The 27897-nt window shown below is 54.0% G+C and overlaps 11 protein-coding genes across 11 annotated transcripts; 7 read left to right on the top strand and 4 right to left on the bottom strand.

Annotated features, from left to right (window-relative positions):
• Positions 1 to 793: 793 nt before the first annotated feature.
• CTAM01_03578 (CUE domain-containing protein) lies at positions 794 to 2418 on the top strand (the record flags this gene model as incomplete). Its single annotated transcript, XM_060519613.1, has 4 exons — positions 794 to 814; positions 910 to 1258; positions 1336 to 1890; positions 1973 to 2418. 4 exons carry the CDS (start codon positions 794 to 796, stop codon positions 2416 to 2418), a joined length of 1371 nt encoding a protein of 456 aa, XP_060385819.1.
• A 2920-nt stretch (positions 2419 to 5338) lies between these two features.
• Positions 5339 to 10366, top strand: CTAM01_03577 (ankyrin repeat protein nuc-2; the record flags this gene model as incomplete). Its single annotated transcript, XM_060519612.1, has 7 exons — positions 5339 to 5343; positions 6851 to 6935; positions 7178 to 7300; positions 7364 to 7414; positions 7479 to 8280; positions 8339 to 10128; positions 10184 to 10366. The coding sequence occupies 7 exons, from the start codon at positions 5339 to 5341 to the stop codon at positions 10364 to 10366; spliced, it is 3039 nt and encodes a 1012-aa protein (XP_060385818.1).
• A 248-nt stretch (positions 10367 to 10614) lies between these two features.
• Positions 10615 to 11439, bottom strand: CTAM01_03576 (uncharacterized protein; the record flags this gene model as incomplete). The annotated part of the gene is made up of 2 exons (XM_060519611.1): positions 10615 to 11225; positions 11337 to 11439. The coding sequence occupies 2 exons, from the start codon at positions 11437 to 11439 to the stop codon at positions 10615 to 10617; spliced, it is 714 nt and encodes a 237-aa protein (XP_060385817.1).
• Positions 11440 to 12010: 571 nt separating this feature from the next.
• On the top strand, positions 12011 to 12759 carry CTAM01_03575 (cytochrome oxidase assembly; the record flags this gene model as incomplete). The annotated part of the gene is made up of 2 exons (XM_060519610.1): positions 12011 to 12185; positions 12272 to 12759. The coding sequence occupies 2 exons, from the start codon at positions 12011 to 12013 to the stop codon at positions 12757 to 12759; spliced, it is 663 nt and encodes a 220-aa protein (XP_060385816.1).
• A 251-nt stretch (positions 12760 to 13010) lies between these two features.
• CTAM01_03574 (50S ribosomal protein L3) lies at positions 13011 to 14060 on the bottom strand (the record flags this gene model as incomplete). The annotated part of the gene is made up of 1 exon (XM_060519609.1): positions 13011 to 14060. One exon carries the CDS (start codon positions 14058 to 14060, stop codon positions 13011 to 13013), a length of 1050 nt encoding a protein of 349 aa, XP_060385815.1.
• Positions 14061 to 14395: 335 nt separating this feature from the next.
• On the top strand, positions 14396 to 14859 carry CTAM01_03573 (uncharacterized protein; the record flags this gene model as incomplete). The annotated part of the gene is made up of 2 exons (XM_060519608.1): positions 14396 to 14703; positions 14763 to 14859. The coding sequence occupies 2 exons, from the start codon at positions 14396 to 14398 to the stop codon at positions 14857 to 14859; spliced, it is 405 nt and encodes a 134-aa protein (XP_060385814.1).
• A 959-nt stretch (positions 14860 to 15818) lies between these two features.
• On the top strand, positions 15819 to 16327 carry CTAM01_03572 (uncharacterized protein; the record flags this gene model as incomplete). Its single annotated transcript, XM_060519607.1, has 2 exons — positions 15819 to 15886; positions 16177 to 16327. The coding sequence occupies 2 exons, from the start codon at positions 15819 to 15821 to the stop codon at positions 16325 to 16327; spliced, it is 219 nt and encodes a 72-aa protein (XP_060385813.1).
• A 710-nt stretch (positions 16328 to 17037) lies between these two features.
• Positions 17038 to 18326, top strand: CTAM01_03571 (uncharacterized protein; the record flags this gene model as incomplete). Its single annotated transcript, XM_060519606.1, has 4 exons — positions 17038 to 17311; positions 17427 to 17849; positions 17903 to 18055; positions 18112 to 18326. The coding sequence occupies 4 exons, from the start codon at positions 17038 to 17040 to the stop codon at positions 18324 to 18326; spliced, it is 1065 nt and encodes a 354-aa protein (XP_060385812.1).
• A 1095-nt stretch (positions 18327 to 19421) lies between these two features.
• Positions 19422 to 22123, top strand: CTAM01_03570 (uncharacterized protein; the record flags this gene model as incomplete). The annotated part of the gene is made up of 5 exons (XM_060519605.1): positions 19422 to 19637; positions 19703 to 19819; positions 19880 to 20152; positions 20211 to 21883; positions 21940 to 22123. 5 exons carry the CDS (start codon positions 19422 to 19424, stop codon positions 22121 to 22123), a joined length of 2463 nt encoding a protein of 820 aa, XP_060385811.1.
• Positions 22124 to 24399: 2276 nt separating this feature from the next.
• Positions 24400 to 25266, bottom strand: CTAM01_03569 (Snf7 family protein; the record flags this gene model as incomplete). The annotated part of the gene is made up of 3 exons (XM_060519604.1): positions 24400 to 24627; positions 24709 to 25072; positions 25229 to 25266. The coding sequence occupies 3 exons, from the start codon at positions 25264 to 25266 to the stop codon at positions 24400 to 24402; spliced, it is 630 nt and encodes a 209-aa protein (XP_060385810.1).
• A 912-nt stretch (positions 25267 to 26178) lies between these two features.
• Positions 26179 to 27568, bottom strand: CTAM01_03568 (arginine-tRNA-protein transferase; the record flags this gene model as incomplete). The annotated part of the gene is made up of 2 exons (XM_060519603.1): positions 26179 to 27437; positions 27535 to 27568. 2 exons carry the CDS (start codon positions 27566 to 27568, stop codon positions 26179 to 26181), a joined length of 1293 nt encoding a protein of 430 aa, XP_060385809.1.
• Positions 27569 to 27897: the final 329 nt, after the last annotated feature.

Here is a 27897-nt window from a genome sequence, read left to right as displayed (position 1 = left end):
TTACATCAATCATCAAGATATGAGAGATATTGTAAGACAATAGGTCTGTCACCTTATGCATCTCATTTTGGCTGCCAGCTTTTCTTGTAAGTGTGGTTTGGCCTCACAATTGGCCTCGTTTGCAAGTGGTTGTCGACATTGAACGTTGCAATTTTGGCTGGTCAGAGTGTCACCAGCTGAGATCAGGTGGCAATCTCTGATTGCATCCCATCATAGGCTTCAACCTACATTGTCAAATAGCTGACATAATAATACGCCGCTCAGCATCTAAAGTCTCCCTTTCCATCTTTTTATCGCCCTTGTACCTAAATGACTTGATCTACAACGTTCTTTGATGCTTCCTGTATCTTGTCTATTTCAAGGGTATTTTAAGCAACTAAAGGAGCAGCGGGAGGGGTTATCGTGATGGAAAAGAAGCTGTCAGGATCACTTGGTACAATCTGACGACAAGTGTGGCGGTAGGATTGTGGCTCAGCATCAAGCTCAAGCTGGCGCCTAGAAGTTCCCAGTTCCCCAAAGGAGGCGCGGCGTCATCAGCTTCGTAACCCACTTTAATGTCATCTCGCCAGCTAAGGTACCCTCCAGTCTCCAACCCCTCCGTCCGGGCGCGCGCATTCCGCAACGTCCTTGCACCTAACAATCTCGCGAAAGCAAGCAAATTACCCCCCCTCCATCCTTCAGCAGACTTGCCTGCTAGCTACTCCTTTTATTTTGCTGGGGACCTTCATCTTGCACCGAGACGAACTCTCTCCCAAGGAGAGAAGAAGTACTGGAGAGCGACCGAACAGTAGTCATGTCTGCCCCCATCGAAACAGTGCGCATATATCCCGTCCCCCGAAACGAGCCCAAACTTCATGCACATGTACCCTGTCAAGAGAGAGACTGACACCCTCATCTCTTTTTCCACAGAACAAGCTTACTTCCTCGAGCGGGCCTGAGTCGCCTACAACAGTCCGACCCCTGGATCTGTCCGACGACGAAGACATCCAGGAAACAGGTGTTCTCGGCGGTGAGGCTCCTACTACATCTCAGGCTACCACCAAGACCACCAACACCAACACCACCTCGTCTAACATGACCTCCTCGACACCCGTCGCCGCCGAAGCGGCCCCACCAAAGCCCCCGAGACCCTCCGGCGAGACGCAGAAGACGGAGGACATCTTGAAGGAGGCCTTTCCTAGCATCGACATCTCCGTCGTTAAGGCGGTCCTGAGAGCCAGCGGCGGAAAGATTGATCCGGCTTTCAATGCCCTCTTGGGTATGTGTCGCGTGACCCCCCATCACTTACCCAAAAACCGCCAACAAAGTTCTCTTACTGACAGGGCCCCGATATAGAAATGACTGATCCCGATGCGGCCCAGCACGAGACAACCGACGAACAACCCCCTCCCCAGCCTCCCCGCCCCCAGGGCGGCGCGCAGCTGTCCCAGCTCGAAGCCGACGAGCTCTACGCACGACAGCTGGCGGAGCATTTTGACAATGTCGGAAGCTACGAAGCTAGAACCTCTAACCGGAGCCCCGGCGGTGGCGGCGGCCGTGTGAGGAGGCAGCAGACCGGCCTCGAGCCCAGACCGAACGCCGAGGACCGCGAACCCAACTTCTTTGACGATGAGTTGCCGGTGATTCAGGAGAAGCTCCGAAAGGGGTTCGTGGAGACGCAGGGCAAGGTCAACAGCTGGATCACCACAATGAAGAAGAGGTTTGACGAGGAGTTTGCCGACGAGGATGAATCCAGTCACCAGTGGCCGGGTCAAGGCCAGGGCCAGGGCCAGTATGGCGCCCGACGACCCGGCGAGTCGAGCCGTCGGAGCGGCGACTACGAGAGATACGACGCCGATCCTCAGGTGCTCAGCGACGACTTCGCGGGTATGAAGTTCACCGCCGACGGAAGTAAGTCCCGATGCCCCTTTCCGCGGCTACATCCCCCCTTTGGCCCTGTTGCTATCCCGCACGATCTAACAATGGGACCCAGCGCCTCTCCGCGATAACAACAGACCTCTGTCAAACCCTGACCTCTACAAGCCCCCTCCACCCTCAAAGTCGCCCAAGCCCCACGACGGCCGCAAGGTGGCCTTCAGGGAAGGCGCCGAGGAGATTGACGTGTACGGCTCGTCGCCCAGACGCTCCGCCGAAGACCTGTCCGGTTCAAAGGCAAAGGCCAGCAAGTGGCAGCCCCTGTCGACGGTCGACCCGAACCCCATCAGCGACAACGACCCCTTCAGCCTGGGCGACAGCGAAGACGAGCGGGAGGCAAAGGAGAAGGTCGCGTCCACCAGCAAGGATACTACTACCAAGGATGCCGGCGCCAGCTCTGAGGACAGCGAAAGGCTCAAGAAGGCCGCAGCCGAGGCTATGGCGGATAGTCTCGTCGAGTCCAAGAGCGGCGAGACGGCTGGTGCTGACGCCAAGAAGAATTGAGATTTTGAACCTCCAGGGCGAGGCTTGGCTGTTGTGATCTGAGGAAGTAAGGGTGGCTTTTGCGTTGATACACTACTTTCATTTTCAGATATCCAAAACCCCCCACGCCATGGCTTGAGCGACACGACGAAGACAGCCTGGCAAACCGGGAGGGGGGGGGGGGTTCTCGGGAGGCATGGCGAACCTGGGATTTTCATGATTCCCCCTTTCCATTTCACTAGGAAACGTACCTTTAGTTAGGACATCTAAATTGAAATTATCCCGCAATTGTGTTGCTGTTGCCCAAGTTCCTCACTCATTGTTGAAGAATACCAGAGTCGGATTTCATGTTGTCGCCTAGGAACTAGGCCGATTTGCCGACTTGGCGTTGGTGTGAGTTGGAAGTTGGAACACATAGAAACAGGAAGGTCACGCGGATCTTGCATAGAGAGAGGCGTGATGATGATGTACGGGTAAGAAGACCCCGAAGCATACGAAGCATACGGGATGTAATACTCGCAAAAGACCCTAGTATGGGCGATCGGTCTCTGACGTATGCGTACGTTGTGAATATGGCTGTCGTTCGCGATGCGGCAAGCGGCGGATGGGGATGGGGGCCGCGGCCTTTTCCAGCATGGCCGCTTGCCAGGTTGCCTAGGTTCAGGATGGCCTGCGGATGCAAACATGTCAAGGTAAGGTAGCATGCAGCTGATATGCCCCGCCATGCTGCCGTCCCATTCCCGAGCAGTCATATCGTGATATAACCGATCCGAGGCGGTAGAAAGGCCCAGGCGTATTAGTGAGTAGCGTCCTTCAACTGCTGATTCTGGCTCACAGACGAGATGATTCAAAGGAGCCCATGCCCAAGTTGACATTGTTTATGCCCCACGATGACCTCTGGAACCCCATCCCGTCCCCATCCTCGGGCTTTGATGGGCTCCATGGTAGTCTTTTGCTGATTGGCCCCTATATCCGACCAAAAAACAAGCATTTTGATTCGCAAGGGTTTACAATATAAGTTGAGAAACCCATCAATAACAGCGGGCTGGGAACGTATCGCATCACCCGCTTTCTGGGTCGTTGGACTCGCCAACAGTTTGTGAAGCGAAGCGAAGCGAAAGAGCGAGAAGTAGCCGCTATGAGTTGGATGCCCCCCTCGCGGGTTGATGTGCCCCGCACCATCTTGATTGGACGGGGAAGTTCTGATGTGGTTTTTCTGCCCACCACTCCGGCTGGTTCCGTATTGATGCAGGTTGCTGGAGCTCCTGCTGCTGCAAGTCTGGGCTTGAAACATCCCAATCAGTTAGAGCTGAGAGGGCCTTTTCCTTCGTACCCAAAATGATTTGGCGAAAGCCAGCTAGAGGAGATGGCCAGAGTAGGGTTCTGAACGGTACTTGTCGCCCTTGAGCACTACCCCTCAACGGCACGTCTCGGTGAAATTGGAAGTCCATTGAGCCGTATAGGGCTTCGCTAGACCGGACAATTTCTCGAGAAGAGAGAGGATTAAGTAGAACCGAAAAATGAATAGTGTCGAATGGAAAATCTCGGATCCAGGTGTGGAAGAGGTTGTGATTTTGTGCCGAAAAAAAATAGAGACAGGAATTTTCCAACAGTTCAACGCCCCGAGTTTTTGGCAGTGTGCTGTTGTGCCTCTCTCAGCCTTGTGCTTGGCACATCGAGAGGAAAACGTGGTTCGTGTGCGAGCCGTCATTGGCCGGCGATCTGAAGACTTGGCTTTGGGGGAAAGCGAATCAAGCGCATGTGTGGGTGGGAGGTGGACTCCACGGGTGTTCCTTGAGGCCATGTACATGTTTTTTGGGTACATGTTGTCGACGTACTGCTGGTGACGGCTGCGGCTATTGAAAAGTAGGTAGGAAGGGAGCTCTGGCAAAACGGACACGGCCGTCGAGAATTTCAGGCCCCTCCAGGATCCACGCTGAGGCAGTGAGAAATGGCACACGTGCTCGGTTTCTGTGATATTATACACTGCCAGACACAATGCGTTGTTGAACTGCCACAAAGCGGGTACATTTGATGGTTCAGGTCGTCCGACTATTTTCTCGTTTCCGAGATGGCGCGAGAACTTGCCCGAGTAGGTAGGTACAAGCAGAGGATGGTCGCTTTGATCTTGACCAGGGCAGACAAGGTCGGAAGGGGGCAGAGGCACAAGGTACGATGATATGGTACTTAGTAGGTATGTGATAGATTGTAGGCGAGATGTTCCTTGGGAGCTCATCGTAGGTCGACGTTGGGAGACTTTCCGAGTACGGCGAAACGGCAGGGCACCGGCCGCAAAACAGTCAAAGAGCCACACTTGATGCCTTCCATTTCTTGCCCAGTTGAATCTGAGTGGATGATTCTCGCAGCTCTTGCAGTTCTCGCAGGTGTAACGTCGTCTTCAGTGCGCATTTACTTTAGGTACCTTAGCAGGTAGGCAAGGGTGGCAGGAGTGACAAGAGAAAAGGTACCCCGCACCTCACAGCTAGACAGGGGAGGGGCTGATCGATGCTCTTGCTCTCTTGCACGCAGCACATGCTGCACGGGCAAGAATAACCAGACCCAACTTCCCAATGGAAGCACGTACCCAGGGCCGGCAGGTGGACCCATACTCTGGCCCGTTGCTGGTGCTTCTCGGACCTGCTATTGGCCAGACCGATACCATGGTTGGCCAAGACCCCGGTCGGCACCCATTTACATTTCACGACTTTGACTGCCAACTGCCTCTGCCACTACGGCCTGCCCTGCTAGCCCATCGTCTTGAGAGAAAGAGAGAGAGAAGTGAGGAAAGGTAGATACACACAGTACCTCCTGATCTGGACCCCTTGGAATTTGGGTTTCTAGAGTCGCATCTCACTTCTCATTCACCACTCCCCAAATCCGAAGTCTAGATCTGGGCTGCTGTCATTCTTACCGCCGCCGCCCTGCAAACCTCGACATACCGATGAGGTAGGTAGAGTTGCAGAACCATACAACTCACTCATCTGACCTATCCTCGGTTTGCCTAATTCGACGTCACTCTCACACGACACCAACACAGACGCATACGCCACGGCCGCAACTTACGGCAACTCCAGACATCACTGTTCTCATCCAAAAGAGCATAGGTTGAAGCAATCACCGCTTGAACCTGCTATCTTGATCGGTAAGCATGAATGTCTCTCAACAATCAATCTCGTGATCTGCTCCGATTCGGCGCAAGTCTGTTTACTGTTGCCTTTGTCTTTGCCTTTGCCTTCGTCTTGATTACACTCCGACTCACATCACCTCTCTTTCTACCCCTCGATCCATGCTTTACTGCTTCTTTTGCATAACCCCTATCACCAAGGTCGACGACGCACTCGTTTCCTGTTATTCCCCAGTCAGACTAGGAAACGGTGCCAATACCCTGGACAGGACGATGTTCTGGTCCCCGGCCGCGCCTGGTTTTCCTAACCTCACCCCCCGTCCAACCCGTAACTAGATCTGGTCCTGGGCCAACTCAGACCTTGCTTTCCTCATCGGAGACAAATAACGGGTGTGCCATCCGACACTGGCGCTGACATGGTATGTTGCCATCCACTGGTTGCTAGTACCTGCAACCATTCATCGTTCTCCCTGCCCCCACGCAGCGTCTGGCATCAATAACTATTACCTACTTGTGGCACCTGTTCAAAGCAAATGCCTGACCATGTCCATGTTCTTAGAGCCGCGTGCGTTGTTGCCCCTCTTTCTTCAGAGCCTGGTTGTCACCGAGGCATGCCCGGGATAGCTTCAGAATACCCCCACCTACTACCCATCTTGCTCGTTATGACCTAGTTTCTCTACGGGTGCTGCTTATGGGTTCCTGCTCCTCCTTCTGCGTGCTCAATTTTTTCAGTCATAGCTACTTGGTGGCTCTACTGGCCAAGCGGTCGTCTTATTGCACGAGGGATATCTCCCGATCATCGTCCCCTTTAATCTAGACCTTCAAATTCTAACTCAACCAACAGCTTCGAATCCTTACCTCAACTTGGATATTCGCCTGTCTTTGTCCGCTACTCAGTCTACCTCACGCGGCAGGATTCTATCTTGCTGATCGCCAAAAAAGGCCTTGGTTTCCCCCGACTCGTCATCCCATTAGCTTGCGCCACTGAAGAGCACCCCACGTACGGTTCTCTACATTAACCCGCAGCTGTTTTACACAACTCTGCCACGAGGCGACGTCACTCAGCATACCCTTGTGCGAGTGGCTACTTTGCTTGCCTGCCGCCGACGCATAATCACACCCGCAGAGCCTCCTACTGTCATCAGCTTTCTCCCTGCAGACATCCACTGTCAGCTTGCCACTACTGGAGGGCACATAGGCTGCTCTCTCTTACAACGATCACTTTTGGACACCGTGATCCCACGGGCGTCCGTCCATCATGTCAGTCTCTTGGCCCTAGCTAACCCCTAGTGTGTTCTCACTGGCGAACTTGTGCTGATATAACAGCAGGAAGTTCGGCAAGCAGATTCAGAAGCGTCAGCTTGAAGTTCCAGAGTATGCCGCTAGTTTTGTAAACTACAAGGCTCTCAAAAAGGTACGTTTCGTTGTCCGGCAGTTCCCTCTTCAGTCTCTATCCCCCTTTTGTTACCCCGTTCTCTCGCTTCTCTTCTGCATTGGATGGAAGCTTGGTATGCAAACCACAAAAAGGAGAAAAACCCCCTCTAGAATTTAGTCAACTCGGTACCCGACACTGTCCCGTCAGGGGCAAGTGAATGGAGCAAGCCCCCATGGCAATAGCTAATCACATTCGGCATTACCACTGACATTCGCTACTAGCTGATCAAGAAATTGTCGGCTACGCCCACGCTGAGCGCACAACATGACCATCTCCGCTCCGCAATATCTATAGACTCCCAGGCTGCCCTTCAGGCCAACAAGGCCACATTTTTCTTCCAATTGGTATGTATCCAGTCATGGGTCAGTGCGATGAACTTCCCAACGTACTTACTGACTCTCGAACAGGAACGAGAGCTCGAAAAGGTCAACGCCTTTTACCTACAAAAGGAGGCAGAGGTATGCAATAATTTCTCTTGTCTAATGTAATGACTCTACCCTGTCAGAACTGACCCCCGCCTAGCTCAAGGTGCGACTGAAGACTCTTCTCGACAAGAAGAAGGTGTTGCAGTCTCGCAATGGTGTTTCCAGACGTTCGGCCAAGTTCACAACTCTCGAAGAGGGCTTCCAACAGTTTGCCAGCGACTTGAACAAGCTGCAACAATTTGTTGAGATCAACGGGACTGCTTTCTCCAAGATCCTCAAAAAGTGGGACAAGACGTCAAAGTCGAAAACCAAAGAACTCTACCTATCCAGAGCAGTCGAGGTCCAGCCCTTCTTCAATGCCACCGTCATTAGCGAACTATCCGACCAGGCCACTACTAGTCTCCAAGAGCTGGGGGCTTGGGCCGAGGGTGACAATGTCAGCTTCGAGCCTCGTAGTGATCATATCGTGAGCAGCCAGCATCTACTCGGAACCGACGAAGGTGATGCGGATACACTACTCCTCGACACGGTCATTTCAGGGAACCTCGAGGCTTTGAGGGATCTCCTGATTCGAATGCGGACGGCTGCTAGCACGTCCTCAGGCTCTGACATCTCTCTGATGGAGAGAGTGACTAGAACGTTCCTCGCTGCCATTCACGAAGCGCCTAAAGAGACTCTACAGGCTCTCCTCGATACGGGCTTGGTCGACATACAGTCAGAGGACGACATTAACGAACGAAATTGCCTGCACCAAGCCGCCATCTACGGGAACTCGTTTGTCCTTGAATACGGCCTGGCAAAAGGTGTTGCTGTCAGTCGTACCGATGTGTATGGCAGAGTGCCGCTGCACTATGCCAGTATGCATGGACGATTGGACATGCTCGACGCCCTGACTAGTGGTAAGATCTATATAAGTACAGGCAATGTGGCTGCATGGTTGCTGACATAGCCTCACAGCGGATACTTCAACGATAGATTTGATCGACCATGATAACTTTACCCCTCTGGTACACTCAATCATTCACGGCCACCTTCAGTGCGTCGAACGACTGCTAGCAAAGTCCGCTCGAATCGACCCTGTCTCTGACGCAGACCATGTACCGTTGAACCTTGCCTGCGAGCATGGTTCGTTGGCAATCGTGGAAATGCTCCTCCAGCATGGAGCACAGATCGTTCCCGACGCTGAAGGACTCTATCCCCAACACCTTGTTGCTCGGTCAGGCCAAAGGCCAGAGCTTCTCCTTTTGCTCAAGAACTTTGGAGCAAATCTCGATCAGGTTGATAAGTTGTACGGATGGACGCCCCTGGTTCATGCCGCGAGCGAAGGCAACGTTCCCTGCCTCCAAGGGTTACTGGACGTCGGAGCAGACCCCAACATCGTCGACGAAAAGGACCTGCCAGCAATGTATTACGCTGTCTGGGAAGGCCACCTCGAATGCATGCAATTGCTTGCACCGTACAACGCAAGAACGAAGGCGAGCCCCATGATCATGCAGCCCGGATTGGGACCAATGATGAGCAGCGGGCCCGACCCGATGGCCCTTGACCCGGATGCCATCCCTGAACTTGAGCTGCCGCCGCCGATCATACCGTTGCGCCGGTACGGACACAACTTCCTGGACACCAAGACGGTCATTCAGATCAGTTTCGAGGAAAATGGGGACCAACCCCTAGTGTTCTTCCACGACGGGAAGTACCCTGCCGCCCGACTCACCATTTCATCAAAGGTTTCGGATCTCATCCCGAAGAATATTATGCTGCCTTTCCAAGAAGATACCCGTATTGTTTCCTTTCAAATCGACAATTTGGAGTCATTTACACTCGATTTCGACGTTTTCCCTACCTACGGCGCGAAGATCATTGCGAAGACGGTGGCCCTTCCCAATACCTTCAAGGCGCTGCTAAGTAGCTCTGGGAAGTGCTGTCTCCCCCTGTTCGATCCAAGGCTACGAGCAATTGGCCAGATCAGCTTCCACACTCAGGTCATCAAGCCGTTCAACGGTAAGCCACTCGAGATTACGGATTTCGAAACGTACTGGAAGGCAACAAGCCAATTCGACCGCAGTCCAAGCACATTTGTGACTGGTTCGAGTTTGTCAGGTGACTTTGTCCAACTCTTCGTTCAGCACACCAGCGATGGTGTACCTGTCTTGTGGCCGAGATGGACGATACCATGTGGTGGAATTGACCTGCCCATCTCAAGATTGACAATGGAGCAGTTCAATACGATCACGTCAAAGAGCCCTAGCAGAGCCGAATTGGCATCATTGCCAACAAGGCCTCTGGACGCAATTGCGGACGTCCATCGGGTTCTTGCGACAGCGGGTATCCCTCTCAACGAGGCGCTGGCTCTGCTCCCGCATGGCATGCATGTCAACATCCAGATTTTGTATCCGTCACTGGACGAGGAAAGGTCACTGGGTCTGGGCCCGTCGTTGGACCTGAACACATTCGTTGACTCTCTTCTCACTAATGTGTTTGATCACGCCCGCGCCCAGCGAGCTCAGTCGCTCGAGTCGGTCCGTTCTGTGGTGTTCAGTTCATATAACCCGAGCATGTGCACAGCACTCAACTGGAAGCAGCCAAACTTCCCCGTGTTCCTGTGCAACGATCTGGGACGGGAGGATGTCATGGCGCCGCCGGACATCATCCAGAGCCACGGCAGAAGATCTGCATCAATCAAGGAGGTGGTTCGGGTTGCGCAAGGCAACAACTTTATGGGCTTAATTTGCTGCTCACGGCTTTTGGTAGGTTTAGGCCCTTTCGTTGATGGCTGTGATATTCTTACTGACTGTACAACAGGAGATGGTCCCCGCCCTGGTGGACGCCATCAAGTCACACGGTCTTGCACTGGTCACAGACAAGTCACTGGATCCGTCGTCGACAAATTCTCTGACGGATCCGTTCCCGCGACTGCCAAAGGGAGTGGACGGTGTCCTGAAAAGCCACGGTGTCTTGCGCTTCAACGAATCCATAGATGTGTAGTAGATTGTTGTAATTACGTGTCTGAAAAAGTTAATAGACTTGTGTGTGTGCACCTTTTTCAATCTCGATTCGTGACAGCCTGACCTCTGGATATTCCTTTTTCGCGCTCGCTGCATCATAGTTACATCGTCATTCCAGCATAAGTCGTAAAGTTAACTCCTTCTGGTCCCGTGGTATTCGTAGTAAAACAAAAGAATAATACACATCTCCCGCTGCCACGCAGCTAATTTTGCTTGGAGTCATAAGCTTTACGCGCCTTTGAAACCATACTTGAGCGTGGCCAACTCTTTTTCCGGGTCGACGCTGCCCATGACCACCTTTGCAATCAGAACAACGACGTACACTATAGCAGGCAAGTTCCCCAGCCCCACGTGGCCAAACGAAGCCTTCTCGCTCGACTTCGTCGCCAACCCCGCCAGGATAAGCATACCACAGAGTCCGAGGTTGAGGTACGGCAGATACAGCTCCAGTGGACCTTTTTGCTCCTCGGCGAAAGAAAAGGAGCTCCGCCTGCGTCTCCTCTGCGTTGTCTGAATGGGCTGGTAGGACGACGGACCGCCGGAGACGGACGAGGTCGAGGACTCGAGCGAGGAGGCCGGGCTGGGGCGCGGGGTCTTTGGTCGGGACCATGCGTCGAGCCAGGGAATTCCGGTCGCGCCTGGGGGTTGGGTGTGGAGGAGGTAGGCGGTCGAGAGGAGGGATGTCAGAGAGAGGAGGGAGGTGAGCGGGGCGGAGAGGCGGGCGAGGTTTATGAGGTAGGGGATCGTTGTTAGGAGGGGGAGGGCGAGGAGGGCGGTTGCGAATTGGGCGTTGCGGGCTGCGTTATCTTCTGCGAGGCGGCGGATGAGGGTTTCTTGTTCTAGGTTGGGGGGTTGGGTGTTAGCTTTTGATGTAAGACGGAATGGAAAGATGAAGAGTGAGGGGAATGGGATGGCTTGGGAATGAGGTTTTTGTGTCTTTTGCGTCGTACCCTCTTCGTCCATGGCTTCTGGCTGTGAGTCTGCCGAGTCGTCGTCTGTAGGATAGTGGAATGTACGCCGCAGACGAGCGGCTGCGCCTCGAGGTTCTGCCATTTTAGTATAGAGGTTGTCAAATGCGCGATGAGCTGCAGCGGGTTGCTGGTGTTTTGTAATGATGTCGTAGCTGTTAAAGGCGCAAACACTTGGTCTACGTATCGACAAGTCCAGTCGATGAAGACAGATTTGTAGAAGCCTGGGTAGGTAGCTACGTAAGGTATCGGTGCAATAGGTGTAGATGGAGCTTACCTACCTTACCTCTAGCAGAGGGGGCCGTGACCGACCACTCAGCCTTATGACGCGCGACAGCTGGACAATGTGCGACAGGGGTCTTGGGTCCAGGGTCTGATTGGTTACTGTTTATCGATTGCTTTTTTTCTCTGCTTTCCAAATGCCCGCGCCAGGACCCCGGGAATTTTCGAGAGAGAGCTTTGGCCCGCCCACCGAGAGTCGAGACCGACCGACCGAACTGACCGAACTTGCATGGTCTGATTCGGAGCATCCCGAGAATTTGACCTAGACGCAACGCCCGGTATCACGAAATTCGAACCGACCACACCCACCGACGCGATAGCCCCGACTTCACTCGTAGGACGCTTTCGATTCCACGGGGAGTTTCATTTCCAGCATGTTCTCAAACACAGCTACCAGGAGGCTCGCCTCCTCGCTGCGCAGCGCCGCCGCGAGGCAACGGCAGCAGCCACAGCAGCTCAGAGCGCAGGCTCAAAGGAGATGGGCGACCGCAGCGCCGAAGCCCGGGTCCGGACCGCTGATGGAGCGGCGCGCAGATCGAGAACTCCCAGGTAAACTGCTCGTCTTTCTCCCTCCCTTTCCCTCTTCTCTCTTCCCGTTGTCATCCATCCGCTAACCACCACAATTCTTTAAACAGACCTCAACCAGATCACCTTCCGCTGGTCCCGCACCCTCCCCCTCTTCGCCGCCGCCATCGCCCTCAGCAGCATCGCAATCTTCAACTACCAAAAGTCTTCCTCACCCGTCATCGCCTCGACCCTCTACGCGCTGCGCACCTCCCCGAAAGCCCGTGAGTACCTAGGCGACGAGGTGCAGTTCAAGCACCAGATCCCCTGGATCGCCGGCGAGATGAACCAGCTCCACGGGCGCATCGACATAAGCTTCAGCGTCAAGGGGTCCCGCAACGAGGCCGTCATGAAGTTTGCCAGCTTCCGGACGTCGCACAAGGGCCTGTTCGAGACGACCGAGTGGAGCTTGGAGACGCCCGACGGGCGCAAGATTGATCTGCTCGACGGGGCGGATCCGTTCAAGGGGTCTATTCCGGGTGATGATTTGAGTGATGATGATCTCGAGGCTGTGGTGTCGGCGGCGGAGACGAGGGGTTTCAGGCAGAATATCAAGTGAGTGAGAGAGACAAGGAGGACCGTTGAATACAGGGCAGCACTACAGTCACTTCAAGGTCTCGTGAAGGGAATCGTCATCAAAAGCATGCATGGGTTCGAGGTAGTTCAAGTCATTGGGTTGGAATTCGGGTCGGGCGAGATAATGACCCTAAAGCTATGCGCCTCTCTCAATGGGGTGATAAATGTACAACATGTATAGTACACAGACTTTCGTAAACAACAGTAGGGGAAAAGGGGGAGGGTGGACGATATCTATACAAGTGCCGGGAGCTCTTTCCTCTCCTTCTTCAGCACCAAGTGCCTCTCTCTGGCCTCCTGCAATCTCGCCTCGCCATCCACGTTGGCCTCCAACAGCTCCTTCAACTTGTCCTGCCTGTAAGGAAGCGCCGGCGCCTTCCTCTTGACGGCATCCTGCAGCTTGACGATACAGTTCTTGGGGCCCGCGACGGCGCCCTTGACGAGCACGACGCCCAGCTCGTTGTCCACCTTGAGCACCGTCAGGTTCTGCACCGTGACGCGCTCGTTACCCATGCGACCGGGCATCTTCTTGCCGGGCATGACTCTGGAACCGGAACCCTGCGAGGGGCCGGTGGTACCGATGGTGCGGTGGTTGAGCGAGTTACCGTGGGACGCCTCCTGACCCGCGAAGCCGTGGCGCTTCATACCACCGGCGAAGCCCATGCCGCGGCTGTTGGAGCGGACGTCGACGTACTGGCCCGTCTGGAACCAGTCCGGAAACAGCTGGGCGCCGACGGGCAGCAGCCCTTCCTTGGTGCGGACCTTGAACTCGGCCAGGTGGCGCTTGGGCGCGATGCCCTTGGCCTCGTAGTAGCCCAGCATCGGCCTCTCGACGTTGCGCGGCTCCTTGGAGCCGGAGCCGATCTGGACGGCCCAGTAGCCATTGTCCGGGCGGGTCTTGTTGGCGACGACCTGGACCTGGTCGAGCTGGAGGACGGTGCAGGGGACACGCTTCTTGCCGTAGTAGATGGCCGTCATGCCCTTCTTGACGGCGAGGACGCCGGTGCGGAGGGGCGTCGTCTTCTCGCGGCGGGCGAGGGCGGCGGCGGGACCAGTGGTGAGGACGGGGAGGCCGGCGGTGGGCTGGTTGAAACGGGTGGGCTTGCTGCGTTTGGGCGCAGTGGACCAGCCGTACTTTACGCCGCGCTTCGCGGTAAAAGGGAGGAGCTGGAGGCGAGGGGCGATGACGGCCGAGGCATTGGCGGCGGCGGAACAGGTGTTTGATATCGTCGTCGTCGTCGATCGGAGGAGCTGGAGGCAGCTCGGGGGTAGTCGGGGCGCCATGGTGGGTGGCCGGGAGGTGGAATTGAGGGCGGAAAGAGGTGGTCTGGTGTGAGGTCGGCGATGGAATTTTTTGGAGTTGAGGTCGGATCTGAGTGCCTGGGGTGGAAATCTTGAAGTGGTCCGTGCACCTCCCTGAAGTGAAATGGTCACTGAGCTTACCAGGAGCTCATGCCAGGGTCTTTTCTCACTTTTTCAAAGAATAACTCTGCGATCAATCAGGATACTCAAGTAAACATTCCATTTTCTCTATTCAATTGACAGATTCTTGAGAGCAAAGAGCCACTTTACTCCAGCGAAAGTCTTGCTCTACACCAAGAAGACTAAACTTGGCCAAGATGGATAAAACACCCATCATCCATGCTTACAGACATCTCTACCGTGAGCTCCTACGAGCGGTTCAATTCGCACCGCCGCACAGGTACACCGTCCGCAACCAGCTGAGAGCGTCGTTTCGCGATAAAGACGCGGTGTGGGACCCGGAGGTTTCCAAGAGAACACTGTGGTTCATACAGGCGGCTCGCAGAGAGGCCGGTATCGAGCACAAGGTTCTCAAGAACCTCGTCCGCGTGGCTTGGGAGAGGCAGAATATGGATACGTGGAAGGTCAGCTTTCGCAAGGAATCGGAATCCCGGGGCAAGGATGTGTGAGTTTTGCTTTTGATTCGGTTATGAGAGATACGGTTGCTGACGTTGAATTATTCAGCATCCAAGAGGCCAACAACATGAAAGCTACAGTATACAATCACTATGACATGACGATAAACATGCTGAACAAGTCGATGGGTATTCGACTCAGATGATGGTCTCGAGCAAGTCACGGTAGTCTTGATCGAGTTGTCACTCGCACGCCTGCACTGGCTGTCATCAAAGAGTGCAGCTTGACCAACTCCTGGGAATCTCAAACGGTTCCACCTTACTGGAAGTGCAGGCATTGATGGAGACATGTTCATCTCAGCATGCCCAGGCGGGATCATCAGCCCAGATACCACGCTTCGAGGCTTGTTGTGGTGCCAGGGTAGAAAGACGGCAGGCAGAGGACGGAACGGAACACGATAAGCCCGAAACGTCGCGATGCAGTACCTATTCTCTTATCCGATGATAAGCCATTGGAGGAAACTGGCGTTGGGGAGAGAAACGACCGCTGGTGCGACCTTTGCCAGGCGGGCGATCTGCAGATGCGCGGGGTCAGCAAGTGAAACGGCTCACCTGTGGTTGGTTGGCACGTTTGGCTACGTGAAGGTTGGAGCAGCCGTCTAAGCTGTTGATGGTTGCATGGTCGATTATTTGCTCGCGAAGCGCTGCTGGCGCCCGCTTGTATGTTGATTCTTGCTGTTTATGAGCTCATTATTCCTCGCCTCTTGCGGAACGCTGCTTCAGTTTCCCCGAATCGGGCCAGAGATCTTGAGACAGTGTCATTCAACAGAGAAAACCCGTCGGGAGGTTGATGGGGGCATATGAATAGGGACCTAGATGGCTGCACCTCGGAGGCAATAACGTTTTGTCGTACATGGCGGGCGTTCTGCCCCAAATGTTGAGAAGTAAGCGAGAAGTGAGGTGCCCGACCTTCACGGACTGAGCTGAGGGCTGAGGGGGAAGAGTTGAGGCGAACCCCCGTGTACACCCCCCGTGTCGGAGCCAAGAGTCTCGGCCGCCAGGGCGGTGGTGGTCGGCCCTTTGCCGGTACGGGGAGATATATAAAAAGAGTGGTTCCCTTGGGAATCTGTTTTTGAGTACCAAAAATACCCAATTCGGAAACAATATGGCTCGCCCCGTGAAACCGACCCGCTGTTGTCGTAAGGTGGTCGACCGAGTTGTCCGCCTGGACAAGTACGATATTTCCAAAGCTCGGGTGAGAAAACACTCTGTGACACTAGAGATAGCCCGCCAGGGAGAGAACTGGGAGAGGCGTCACTGGCAGTCTGGCTTGTGACGGTGGATTCTTGAGATGGCAACACTGGCCAATCTGAGCTGATTGGTGTTAGCGGCCGCTACCGGGAAGAACAAATGAGAAGCGCAGGATCGTTGGAGATCCAACGGGGCCCTGGTCTCGTTTCAGTGGACCCAGACACTAAGGTAAAGGTATCTTCTGCTGGTGCTACTGCTGCTACGAAGTGAAGTGCGTGGGTGCGTCCTGGAGATACCAATCAGCAATGGTACGACTGGTCGCTCAGCGGGGCCGAAGGGGGGCCTCCCAGGTGCGGAAAGGATGCAGCTTTCCGCACCACGAACTGCCCTGGTCCTGCAGCTTTGGAATGGTCGTGGTTTTGAAGGTACCTCCTGATACAACCATCGCAGAGTCGGAACCTCACCCGGTCACTTGAAGTTGAGTGAAGAAGGGGGAAGACGAGGGGGGGGGCAAGGTGCTGAACTGAGCTTGCCTTGAGGTCAGGGAAAGGCAAGGTTGGGTGCTGTATAGGTTGTGGCTGTAATCGTACCTTCAACTAAGTACTTAGCTGAGGTGCCCCTACGAATACAACGGTCTGTGATGCGGATGTATCTTTCTACGCCGTAGATTCCCACTGCCGACCCCGCAATCCGAGTTACCTCTGAAGTATCCGTAGTTCACGCCTACCTTACCCTTCGATGATTCTTCCCTTCTTCTCTCTTTCATCTTAACCCGCAAATCTCTCATGGTTAGCGGGCACAACAGCGTCAATTCCCGGGGGTTCAGCTCTCGATTCCCCAGACTGCCTTGAGACAGCTCTTTTCACATCTCTGACCGCTCGACTCGTCATCAACATCATCGTCTCTGTTTCCCTACTGCTTCTCGCCGTCTATCCTCCAAACTTCGCGAGCCCGTCATCCCGTCGCCCTGTTTGTCGCTCGTCTACGCCATCACCCCAACTCCACCTGCTGCGCGGTCTGGATGGACCAAACCCCAACTAGCAAAGGGCCGTATCACGACCGCGCTGAAGACTTTGATCTCTCGCCACGAGATCACCGTCTGAAGGCGCTGCCATCTCGTCACTGCTAGAAGCATGCCAGCGACAGAAGCCGAATATCACCAGATACATCATGTTCCGGCCCGCCAACCGACTGCGATCATGCCTCGAGCTCAGGAAGAGCGCCCGCAGAGGCTGGTCAAGCGCTATCGCACCGAGATCGCCGCCAGCACGTCGAGTATGTTCTCGACTGTCCTTGCATTTCCCCTCGATAGCGTGAAAACGCGAATGCAGACCTACCGATACGAAGGCTTCCTCGATTGTGTGACGCACACATACCGCACCGAGAAGTTGAGAGGCTTCTTTCGGGGTAAGGAGTCCCTCATTCCCTCTGTCCCTCTTCCTCCACCTCCCTTGTACACGCGACCCCTCATCTCGCCTCAAGTCATGATCCCATTGACTAACCTTCTTTTGCCCCTCACTAGGCGTCCTTGCCCCAATGGCCAGCATCACACTTGTCCGAACCATGTCCTTTTCGATTTACCAACGCGCCAAACACAATTACTCGGGCTGGGTTAAGAACGCCCTGGGATTCGACGTGCTGCAGCATGTGAATCAGAAAGGCACATATCCGAATCTGTACTCCATTGCCTGTTTTGGAGCCGCCGGCGCCACTGCCGGCTCATGTATCACGCTTCTCGCCTGCCCCTTTGAGCTCACCAAGCTCAGCGCGCAGGTGGCTGTCTTGTTGTCAGACCAACAAAAGCTCAAGGAAGCAAATTGCCGCGCCACCAATGGCCACCAGGTTGCAGCAAGCTACCAAAATAAGGGCACTTTCAAGACCATGCGCAACATTGTTCGTCATAGGGGTGCTCTGGGGCTTTACACTGGCTTCAACTTGCACTTGTGTAAGTCTGCCCAGGCGTACAACCCCATCAAAACCCTCAGCTGACCATTTCAGTGCGAGATACTTTGGGTACGGCCATTTACTTCATGGTCTACGAGAGCGGAAAGCAGCTCGGAACTACCTTTGGTGGTGACCACCCGACGACTAATAAGTTCGCGGTTGTCATCTCTGGGGGCATGTGCGGGATAGTATCCTGGGCAATGATATGTATGTGCTTTCTGGTGCAAAAGAACCTCGGGCAAGTGATGCTAATACTCTGGCAGACCCGATTGACTCGGCAAAGAGTATCTACCAGCGAAACTCTCTCTTGTACTCGAAAGGGCAACAGGTTGAGCCGCCGCCGAAGATTGAATTCTTCAAACGAAATATGTATCGCGGACTAGGGGTTTCAATGGGTCGCTCATGCGTCGTCAACGCCATCTTTTTCTCCGCTTTCGAATTCACAAAAAAGCATCTAAACTCCCTGGATGACAACTAAGGAATGATGATTTGCATGAACTATCTGCTAGCTATGCAAATCGCAGTTGAACAAGCGCATACATAATGATCGATGGCGTTTTGGCTCGGTGGATGATGTGGACCACCGAGCATACTTGGGACAATGGAGTGGAAGCAAGGACAGAAACCAAGTTGTAGTTTGGATTCGACTGCAATCAAATTATAAGTTATTGAAAGAGAATTGCGATGCTTCGTTTGGTGACCTCAGGCTGCCCAGTGTGCGGGATACGACATCTGTTCATGCCTTTAACATCGGGCACCTTATAAGCAAGTGAGGGTCTAGACGCATCCTCTCACAAAGTTTTGATCGAAACAACCTCGGTTTACCCTTTTGGACCTCCCTTGCTCAGCCTCTTGACGATTCCTTCGTACCTACCTTACGGGCGCTTAATCTCGGTATATGATTTTAGACAAGGTAGGCAATTAAGCATGCCTAAGTTCGCGCACCTGGCTGAAGATCGGTGGGCCCGTGCATCAACACCCCGCCACTATCATCACGTGCCGATAGTACCTCGCAGGAATCTGAGTTGCGACCCGACCTCTTTTGGGCCTTCCTGCGTCTGCGTCTTCAACGGGCACTACTCTGCCTCAACCAGCCCTGGCGTTTCCGTCGTGACTTGTGACCTTTTGCTTCCACGCATTTAGCATCCAAGCACCACCGTCCGCGCGCGCCCTTTATCCGAGTGCAACGAGCTCCTGCCGCAACTGATTTTGACGAGTCGCATATTTCTAAGTCTCCGCCGACTGGAAATTGGAACTTTCCTTCTTGTCTACCGCTCTGCGTGATCCCTGCTTTTACCGTTTCCTTCGCGCGCAGCAAGTACCTACTTACTTGCTGACGTCGACGCCTTCGGGAAGAAGGTGCAACTTTGCAGACGCGCCTTCCTGGCCTGACGTACTTGACTTGGGACACCGCCCCGTCTCCGTGTTGGCTCTGGTGCGAGACAAAGATTGTCATTCTTCTCACTAACTGTCGTTTTCCATCATCTTTTTTCTTTTCCCGAGGGGCAGCTTTAGACGGCATTTGGTTTCCGAACCACCATGGTAAGCTGATAACAAAGGAGGATCATCAGACATGGGGAGAGAGAAGAAACCACACCCCGGCCCGGGTACCACGGCCAAGGACCGCCACCGCAAGGCTGGCAAGATCAACAAAGCCATTGACCGAAGCCAGCCGTTACCGCCAGGACTCGTCGCTGCGAAGCCGGTTACTGTGGTCAACAACAGCAAACACCAGTCATATTTCGAGTTCATCGAGAACAAAGATAAGAAGAAGCCTCTGCTCTTCCAGGTATGCCGCGCCGAGGCGGTTCCCTCGACACTTGCCGACCACCGAACTAACCAACACTGCGCCAGATTACAACAAACAAAACCCCGCCTCCTGGGATGAGGCATATCCCCCTTGGCAATCCTGAACTGACCGAACGATGCAAGGACATCTCGAGAGAGACTGGTGCCTCGGTCTACATTGTGGTAAGACGATGCCGAAAACTAACAGCCGTCAGGAACGATGATTGACTAGTTGTGATCTAGACCATGGCCAAGAATAACGCCTCGGACTTGAGCCAACAAATACACCGTGTCGGACACCATATTCGCGAGTATATCGTGGACAGGGCGCTAGAGGAATTAGGACTGGACAGTGTCAACGAGCCGGAACTCATAGGTCAAGGCGACGCTCAGGTTGAGAAGATTCCCGAGAAACAAAACGATATCGACAAGCAGGCAGACGCCGCCCTACGAGAGCTATTCCCTCGCATTCCGAACACGGACCGACAACAAATCATCGATCATGCCTTCCAAAAGGTTTGTGATGCCGTGAGGTTTAGGGGTGAAATGGGTAGGTGCTAACGAATTACTATAGGGAACAAAGTTCAAAGGCGACCTAGTCGTAGGACTCCAGCAGGAACTATCTCTGTCGCGGCGAGTGCAGCTTGCTGTCTTGGCACACATTCGACATAACCATACCAGATATGATCAGCTTCTTAGGGAGACAACCTGGCACAATGCCAGGCGAGTGACAGAACAGCTCTGTCTCGACTTCCTCGTCAAGTGGCGAGGCGACGACGAGAATGGCCGCGATCAGCTTGACGAAATCCTTCGCGAGGTAGTGGTTCTCTCCGATGATTCTGACGAGGAGGACTCGGACGAGGAGCCTGACTCCGACTCGTCAGAGGTTCTCATCACCAGGTCCAACAACATTGGCAGATTGTCGACACCGGCCGTAGCCCAGAACGCCGCTAACCGCGATAAACGCTTGTCGACAGCGATACCGTCGCATCCAGGATCTCCGATGCTTGTTGCCACGCCCGGGATGTCCAGGAGGGCTTACAAAAAGGCACGCAGACGGGCCAAACATCGTGAGCGTAACTTCAGTCGTTATGAGGCTGCTGCAAACGCTGCCTGGGATAATGCCAGACAGCGGCAGCGTGGGCCCGATGATCGCATGAACCAGGCGGGCAGCTCCGTTAGTCACGGAGCGCATCAACAGGGTCCGCCTGTTGAATTCATCGAGAACAGAGCCCCCATGGAGCGTATCAATCATGCGGGTTCGCAGATGAGGCTGCCTCCTGCACCCCCCAACAACGCAGGTGCCCGCGCTCGAGAGTGCCACCAGCTGCAAGATTTCCTCCACCCGTCCATTGAGCCAAGATCCCCTGACGGCGTGAGATCACCATCACGCTATTCCCATGGCGTGGTGGAATTCACAGACCGAAGAGGTCATGAGCTATATCCGCGTCTGAACTCCCCTCCCCGTGGCCCACTGATACGAGAGGAGCGCTATGTCCAACAAGCCCCCATTCACCAAAGCCATCCCATCCATGCGAGACCTTTGCGTGATGGCCAGGACATTGTTCAGCCGCCTGTATTATCATACCGCAATGTGCCACAGGATTCCCATCGGCCACTTGTGTATCAGCAGCCTCTGCGAGACCAGGGCCCTCCCCGACCTCAGGTTTACGCTGATAGAATCATCCACCGAGAGGGCAACCTGAGACGACGTCAAGGCAGTGTTCCAGGAGAGAGAGCCAACCCCATTATGATTGAGGATCACAATGTTCACCAAGGTACAGTCGTTCTTGGCACAGGCGAAAGCGTCCGGGACAGATTTGGCCCCGACGTTGAGATTCTCGCTGTCCATCGCCCCGGACGTGATCGTGGCCATCATGGCCCGGATCCACAACTTTTCAATTCAATGGATGAAGGCTTCATTCGCTTGCGGGAGAACAATGTTGATCAGCGAAATGGATTGGCAGAGGAGGGCTTCCTCCGGCTTAGAGAGCGCCCTGTCGTCGAACCCAGACATTATGCATATGGCATTGATAGACGTTCTCGTCTCGATGACCACCGGGCTACACAACAGTCACAGCCATACCGAGCAGCTGAACCTTCAGGGCAGGCTATCTACGTTGGGCGCGTGGAGCGACCGCCGCGAGCTGATGTATCCCATCCAGCGCACAACTATGAACGTGTGGAAGCGGTCAGGAATGACAGCCTTGCTCAGCGCGGAGTCCCGTCGCCCGTGTACGGCGGAGCGTAAGTCAAGGACCAAGAACACTCGAAATCTACCAACTAACCCAGTTAACGCATAGGCAATATGAGCATCAGCAACATCATCCGTTGCAGGGAGCATACGGTGTTCCCGTCCATCGACACGCCATGCCAGCCCAACAACTTGATGACCCGTTCAGGTCCGACAGATATCGGCCATCACCACCTCGCGCACCGCCGCGCCAGTGGCCGCGCGCCAATGACGACGTGATCGTGCTTGAGTAGGTAATGGCTGTGCGGAATAGATTTCCAACACTTACCATGATCGGAATGATTATGCAAGCATGTGCGAAAAGGAATAGGGACGACAGCATGTATGTGGAGTACAGGGATTACAAGCATCCGTCGACGAGGATTCGGGTTTTGAGAATCGTCGTGGACGGACGGGCAAGGTATAGTCATTTTTTGTTGTGGGACGGAAGGGGTTGGATGGTCATTCAGTAATAGTTTGGCGAGGATGCATGGAAGAAGGAGTTGTTGTTAGATATGATACCCATGGTCGATGAGCAAGAACTGCTCTCGTCTGCGTCTTAGTGGCGGACTATGGATGGGACGGCCCCATTCGAATGAGAACATGTTAAAGAACCACATTGCCTTCATCACACAGAAAGCGCCGTCAATTGACTTCGCGATCAGTCGAAAGTGACCTGATCATTGAGCATTACCCTCCATTACAGATGCCAAGCTCACAATAGCTCGGTCCAGAATTGCAGTTGGTCACAATGCTTCGATGTCCTGCACGTACACAGGCTTGATGAGGTGGTAGAAATTTTGTCATGATGTTGAGGCTTTCCATCGGGTCTGCGGCAGGCAACCACCAGCCGACCACGCCATCCATTATCGAGAATGATGTCGATACGAAGAACAGACAATGGCAACTTCCTCTTCCAGGTTCTATCAAAATCCTTAAGACACTGTCAAAGGGGGTGGTGATACTAATTGTTGCCTGGCTCTCGAACCGAACTGACTAGATACTCCGGTATTTCAAACCACTCCATCGACCGCTCCTACATGTATGAACCATGGGTGAGCTCAGGAAGGCTGCGCTCAGTCAGTTCTGGCTCTATGCCATCCATGATTGCACAAACTAAAAAGAGTTCACCCCCCCCCCCCCCGGTGCTGAACTGGGGGCTACATATCTTGCTGCTCATGCTGGGATTCGAACTCGGGGACTCGCTAAGCGTGCCGTCGAGTAGGCTGGTTGGCGTATGATTGATTGTTGACCATGAACCACTCCGCCACCCAGGCAGTTTGACCTGACCCGTTGACCTAAACAGGCGCCTGCTGCCTGGTGACTGGAATGGAGTTGAGGGAGTATATAAAAGATGCTCCGGAGAGGTAGGAACCTTGGGGGATGGGAGCCATGTGAATACTCGATTTATCATATGAGGTGCGCTTGGCTATGAATTGTCTGTGGGATAACTGCCGAGCCCACGTTCCTGGATTGGATAAATGTGTTTTATTCCCATGAAGTATATAATAACTCTCCTATCGGGTTCATAATTGATGCCAACACCATCATCGTTTCTATACCACGCGGAGGTGCAAACACGGTGACTGGAACTCGCTTGAATACGCTTGCTGTAGAGAACACTTGGAAATGCGCTCATGTAGGTGGTGTTGGGATGTAGATATCCTGTTGCATAGGCACTCTCCGCGGTCAAGGTCCCTTCTTCTCGCCCCCTCGCGCTTTGCTGGTATTCTCTCACCAATACGCCCTACGAGACAGACGCCGCTACCGATCGGTGGATACCGAAGTGAGCCTTGCTTGTCACGATACCATTGCGGTCTCTAAGCACTGCGGTGGTCACAAGTGCCAGATTCCCCTTGCCCCTGGAGACCCGCGCATGTGTCTTCTGCTGAAACAGGAAGGCATCACGCTGGAAAAACAAAACAGACCTGGGTAACGTATGACGACTTTATACTACAGTTCATCCGAGTTTCAGCCAGCGTATCTTGAAGACTTTGCATCGTTGAGTGCGTATCTCGGGACATGACATAGACACAAGTACGCAGCGACTTTGATAACTCAAAGGTCGCGAAAATCTCCTTCCAGAGCCGAGTGTACCCATCGTCAATGAACACCAATCGCCGAGCAAGCCATCACCATCCTGTAAAGCCAAGATTGAAGTCATGTTAAAGTGATCATCAGCTCATATATATTGAACCCCTCTGAGAGTTGATTCTAGCAGCCAAGTAACGGCACATTCCGTAAGAATGCAACGGTGTAGTTGATGAATCCAACAACAAAAAGCAAACATGTCGAACCTTTCCCGCCGCCCCTAGTCTAGTGTCATTTTGCCGCGCGCGCAGAGATGGAAATAGCTAAGGTACTATAGATAAATGTGAAGAAAAGAAAAGGCATGCTTCCAAACCTCAACTCCATGAAAATGCAACCAAGAAAGTTCCCCTCGCATGCTTGAAGCCCCTTGTATCATCGAAAACGTAAAGGTAAGAAAGATGTTGCCAAGGATAAACGACGCAGCCAAATAGACACCCCATCATGATGCCAACATGGCCTGCCTCGTCCGGGTCGGCTGCTGCGCCTCGGGCTCCTCTTCCTCTTCGCCCTGCGGGGTCGGCAGTTTCGTGTCGGGCACCTTGGGGAGCTTGGGCGGGTTGCGGATGGCGTCTTCGGCGGCGACGCTGGCCTCGAGGGCGGCGAGCTCGTCTTCGACTTCTTCTTCGTCTTGGACTGATATACGGCCGCCGAGCATCTCGCTGACTTCCTGTAGAGTGGGTAAGAAAGACCGCATGTTAGCCCAGGTTCCAAAACACACATGAACCTAGCACCAAGGCGGATTCCATACCCTTTGATAAGCGATGGCATCAGCCGTCTCGCCCATGAGCTTCTCCACGTGCTCGATGCCGCCCATCTCGGAGTGAATCTCCTTGAGCACCTTGGTACCCTGCTGTAGACCGAACACGACGTCCTTCTGGATCATGGCGAACTCGACCGACGACGTGAGCTTCTCGAGCTGCTCGAGCTGGGCGTCCGTCTTTTGCAGGAGGGACTCTTGGTATTTCTTCCGGCGGAGGGCGAGCAAGGCGCGCGGCTTGTCGCCCTTTGCGAGCATCTGCTTCGCGATGGCCGTCTCTTTATCTGTCAGGACCGTGATGCGGCGCTGGTACTGGTGGAGCTTGTCGCGCTGGAGCTTCATGTCTAGAATTGCCCTGAAGGAGGGAGAGGTTCAAAGGTTAGCGAGAGTAGTTTACATTGTGAATGTGCGTGGTGGGATGGACGTGCGACGGCGCATTGCGGATTACGCAGCGTCGGCGTCGCATGCGCGCGCGCGATATTCCGGTAGGATCAAGAGCTCGGGGACGTACTTGTCCTGGGCGGTGACTTTACTTGTGTTGCCGCCCATTTTGGAGAAGAGGATGATGCGATGCGACTATGCGATTCGGTTACAGTGTTGAGTTGGGGAGGAAGTCAGAAGGGTGGCCGACTTCGTTGCGAAGAGGGTGCGTGTGTATGGCAAAGGAGAAAGGCGAACGAAGTGCCCGTGAGGTAGGTGTTTGGTGCACGAGGTTCCGGAGGTAGTTCGGTCGGTCAGTCGGACACGCGATACCGGTGATCGGTGACGGAGGAGGAATGGAGAGTCGGTCTGGGTCTCGTGCCTGAACCGGCTCGGTTTCGAGGCGCAACGCTGCGACGGAGGGTGGACTGGGGGCACCGCTGCGAGTGCTCCGAGGGTGGGCGGGCAGTTCGTCATTGCTCTTTCCCCCATGTATCAGGTGGGGGCGATTGCGGACCCTGATAAGATAAGAACGTTTGAGGTTCCCAAAACCTAAGGTACCTTAGTAAGTAAGGTACCTTAAGTTACGACGAGCGCAGCTAATGTGTCTTAGGTAATTCATGTTACCGGGCCAACGCTTTTGCAACTTCATGCCTCCAATCCTCTTGCCTACCTTACCTTACCTTAGTTGAGGTATCGCCGACTGCATCTTTGTTGAATGGTGGTGGCAATGGTGTACATCATGGAGTGGCGACCACATTTCATGAGCCGTTTCCACTTTAGCATCATCGGCTGGACTAATGCTGATATCGAACGCAATGACAGGCATGAAAATACCTCACTCAAGATGATTTAGACAATTACAGTTGCCATCCCATAGTAGCGAGTGAGACCAATGGATCTCACTTGCATTCAACACGACATAAAAGTCCGGCTTGCAACGCTTCCTCTTCCTGCATTCGCTCTAACCATAATGCTAGCTGCAATACAGATAGATATGTACACAGCCGGCCACCAGCAGAGTCAAGCCAAGCCAACCCTTCACAGATTAGGATTCCAAAAGTCCACCACCATATCCTCCAACAACTCGGGTCCCAAGGCCGCCACCAGCTCCGCAATGCCAGCCTTGAGACATCCGCTCACCCCGACGTCCTGACGCTCCCACGCGACAAGATCGCCAGTCTCGAAAAGAAGTCCAGAGCCATCTATCCGCAGCTTGATATGGTCCATCTCCTCAAGTGAGCGGATCTCGTCAAGCGACAGGATGCCCGGCATACCAGTGTTGAACAAGAACGTGTCGTCATCGTGGTCATTCTCCTCATTCTTGGGATCTTCTGTAAACTCTTCTTGGCCGGCCGCAGGCTGATCTGAAGTATCCTTGGCTCCTTCGGCAGCTGGTGCGTCGGCTCTCTCCTTTGATAAGCTTAGGTACGGCTTGTTGTCCAAAAGGTCCGTGACTCTCTTGTCCATGAGATCCCAAGCCAGCGTCTCGGGATCCAGGATGTACTGGGGCGTGTAGTCCATCTTGTATCGCATCTTGGGACAGCTGTGAATGTAGAAGCCAGGATACCAGTAACGATAGCCATCTTCCTGTGCCAGAGCAATCTCACGGATCGCGCCCAATTTCCCTGGTGCAAACTTGTGGATGGACTCGTGGTAGAGAAAGTATACGGCGGAAACGCAGTGAGGGAGCAGATCCAGTACACCAATGGCTACCAATTCGCCATCCAAACGGTAGCACTGATGGAACGAACCGAGCTTTTGCTCTTTGCCGTCGGCCGTCGTGATTGTCTTGCGCTGGACCGGAGACTCGCACAGAAAGCGTTGGAAGCCGCGGCGAGAGATCTCGGCCGGCTCCTCCCTATGGACGACTCGCTGGTAGTTCTCATACACCAAGTACTTTTCCTCGGTGAAGACATCATCTTCCAGGGTAACGGTAAAGACATGGGCGGGCTCTGGAGGCAGCTGCAGGGAATCATATTCCGCCTCATGGACCCTCTCGATCAAGTCGAACTCAGAATCCCGTTTCTTTGCCTGCTCGCGTGACCGAGGGTGGAGGCGAGCTGCCTCCTTGATGTAGGCATCGCCCGTCAGGTATTTGTTGAACCGGTTGATGGTTTGTCGCTGATCTCGGGTGGGTTTGAACTGGGTGGAGTCCAGGCGGAGGGTGTAGTGAACGCAGCACGCGTGGAGTTGGTCCGGTCGGTAGAGGGTCGTCCCGGAGCGCCTCCAGTAGTGATCCAGCAAGGTTTGGTAGTATTCAGGAGTAAGGGATGTGGACTTGGCATAGTAAGAGAAGCCTGTCGAGTAGTGGCTCAAGTTAGTGACGGATCAGATCAGGGAATCCCACAGTGGCCGGCCGCAAGTCACTATTCCGCAAGCCCTTGTGCGGCTTACACGAGACGACATGGGAGAAAACGAGGGATGGCATTCACGTTTTGACTGACTCTTGCCTTGGCGGCCACAATAACCACAGCGCGACGAATTAGAATATCCTAAGCTTGTATTAGCAAATCATATGGTGTGAAGTCTTGTTCAGTAGTAGCTAGCTAAGCGCAATTCCCAAACCGCGTAAAACTGAAGATGTTTCTGAGATGTGAACATTATTGAATGGGAACAAGTCTCGTAGCGTTGAGCCTTAAGGTCGAATGAGAGCAGAGAACAGGGGGCTATGGGAGCAAATGAAAAAGCCAATCGCGTGCCTTCGGGTTCAATGTACGTATGGTGAGGACACATCCCGAATTTTGGAGGCAAATGGGC

Source organism: Colletotrichum tamarilloi (assembly GCF_030869305.1).
Source record: "Colletotrichum tamarilloi strain Tom-12 chromosome Unknown Scaffold_8.1, whole genome shotgun sequence".
NCBI classification, from domain to species: Eukaryota; Fungi; Ascomycota; class Sordariomycetes; order Glomerellales; family Glomerellaceae; genus Colletotrichum; species Colletotrichum tamarilloi.
Note: the sequence above shows the minus strand (reverse complement) of the source record. Positions and strands in the feature narration are given on the sequence as shown.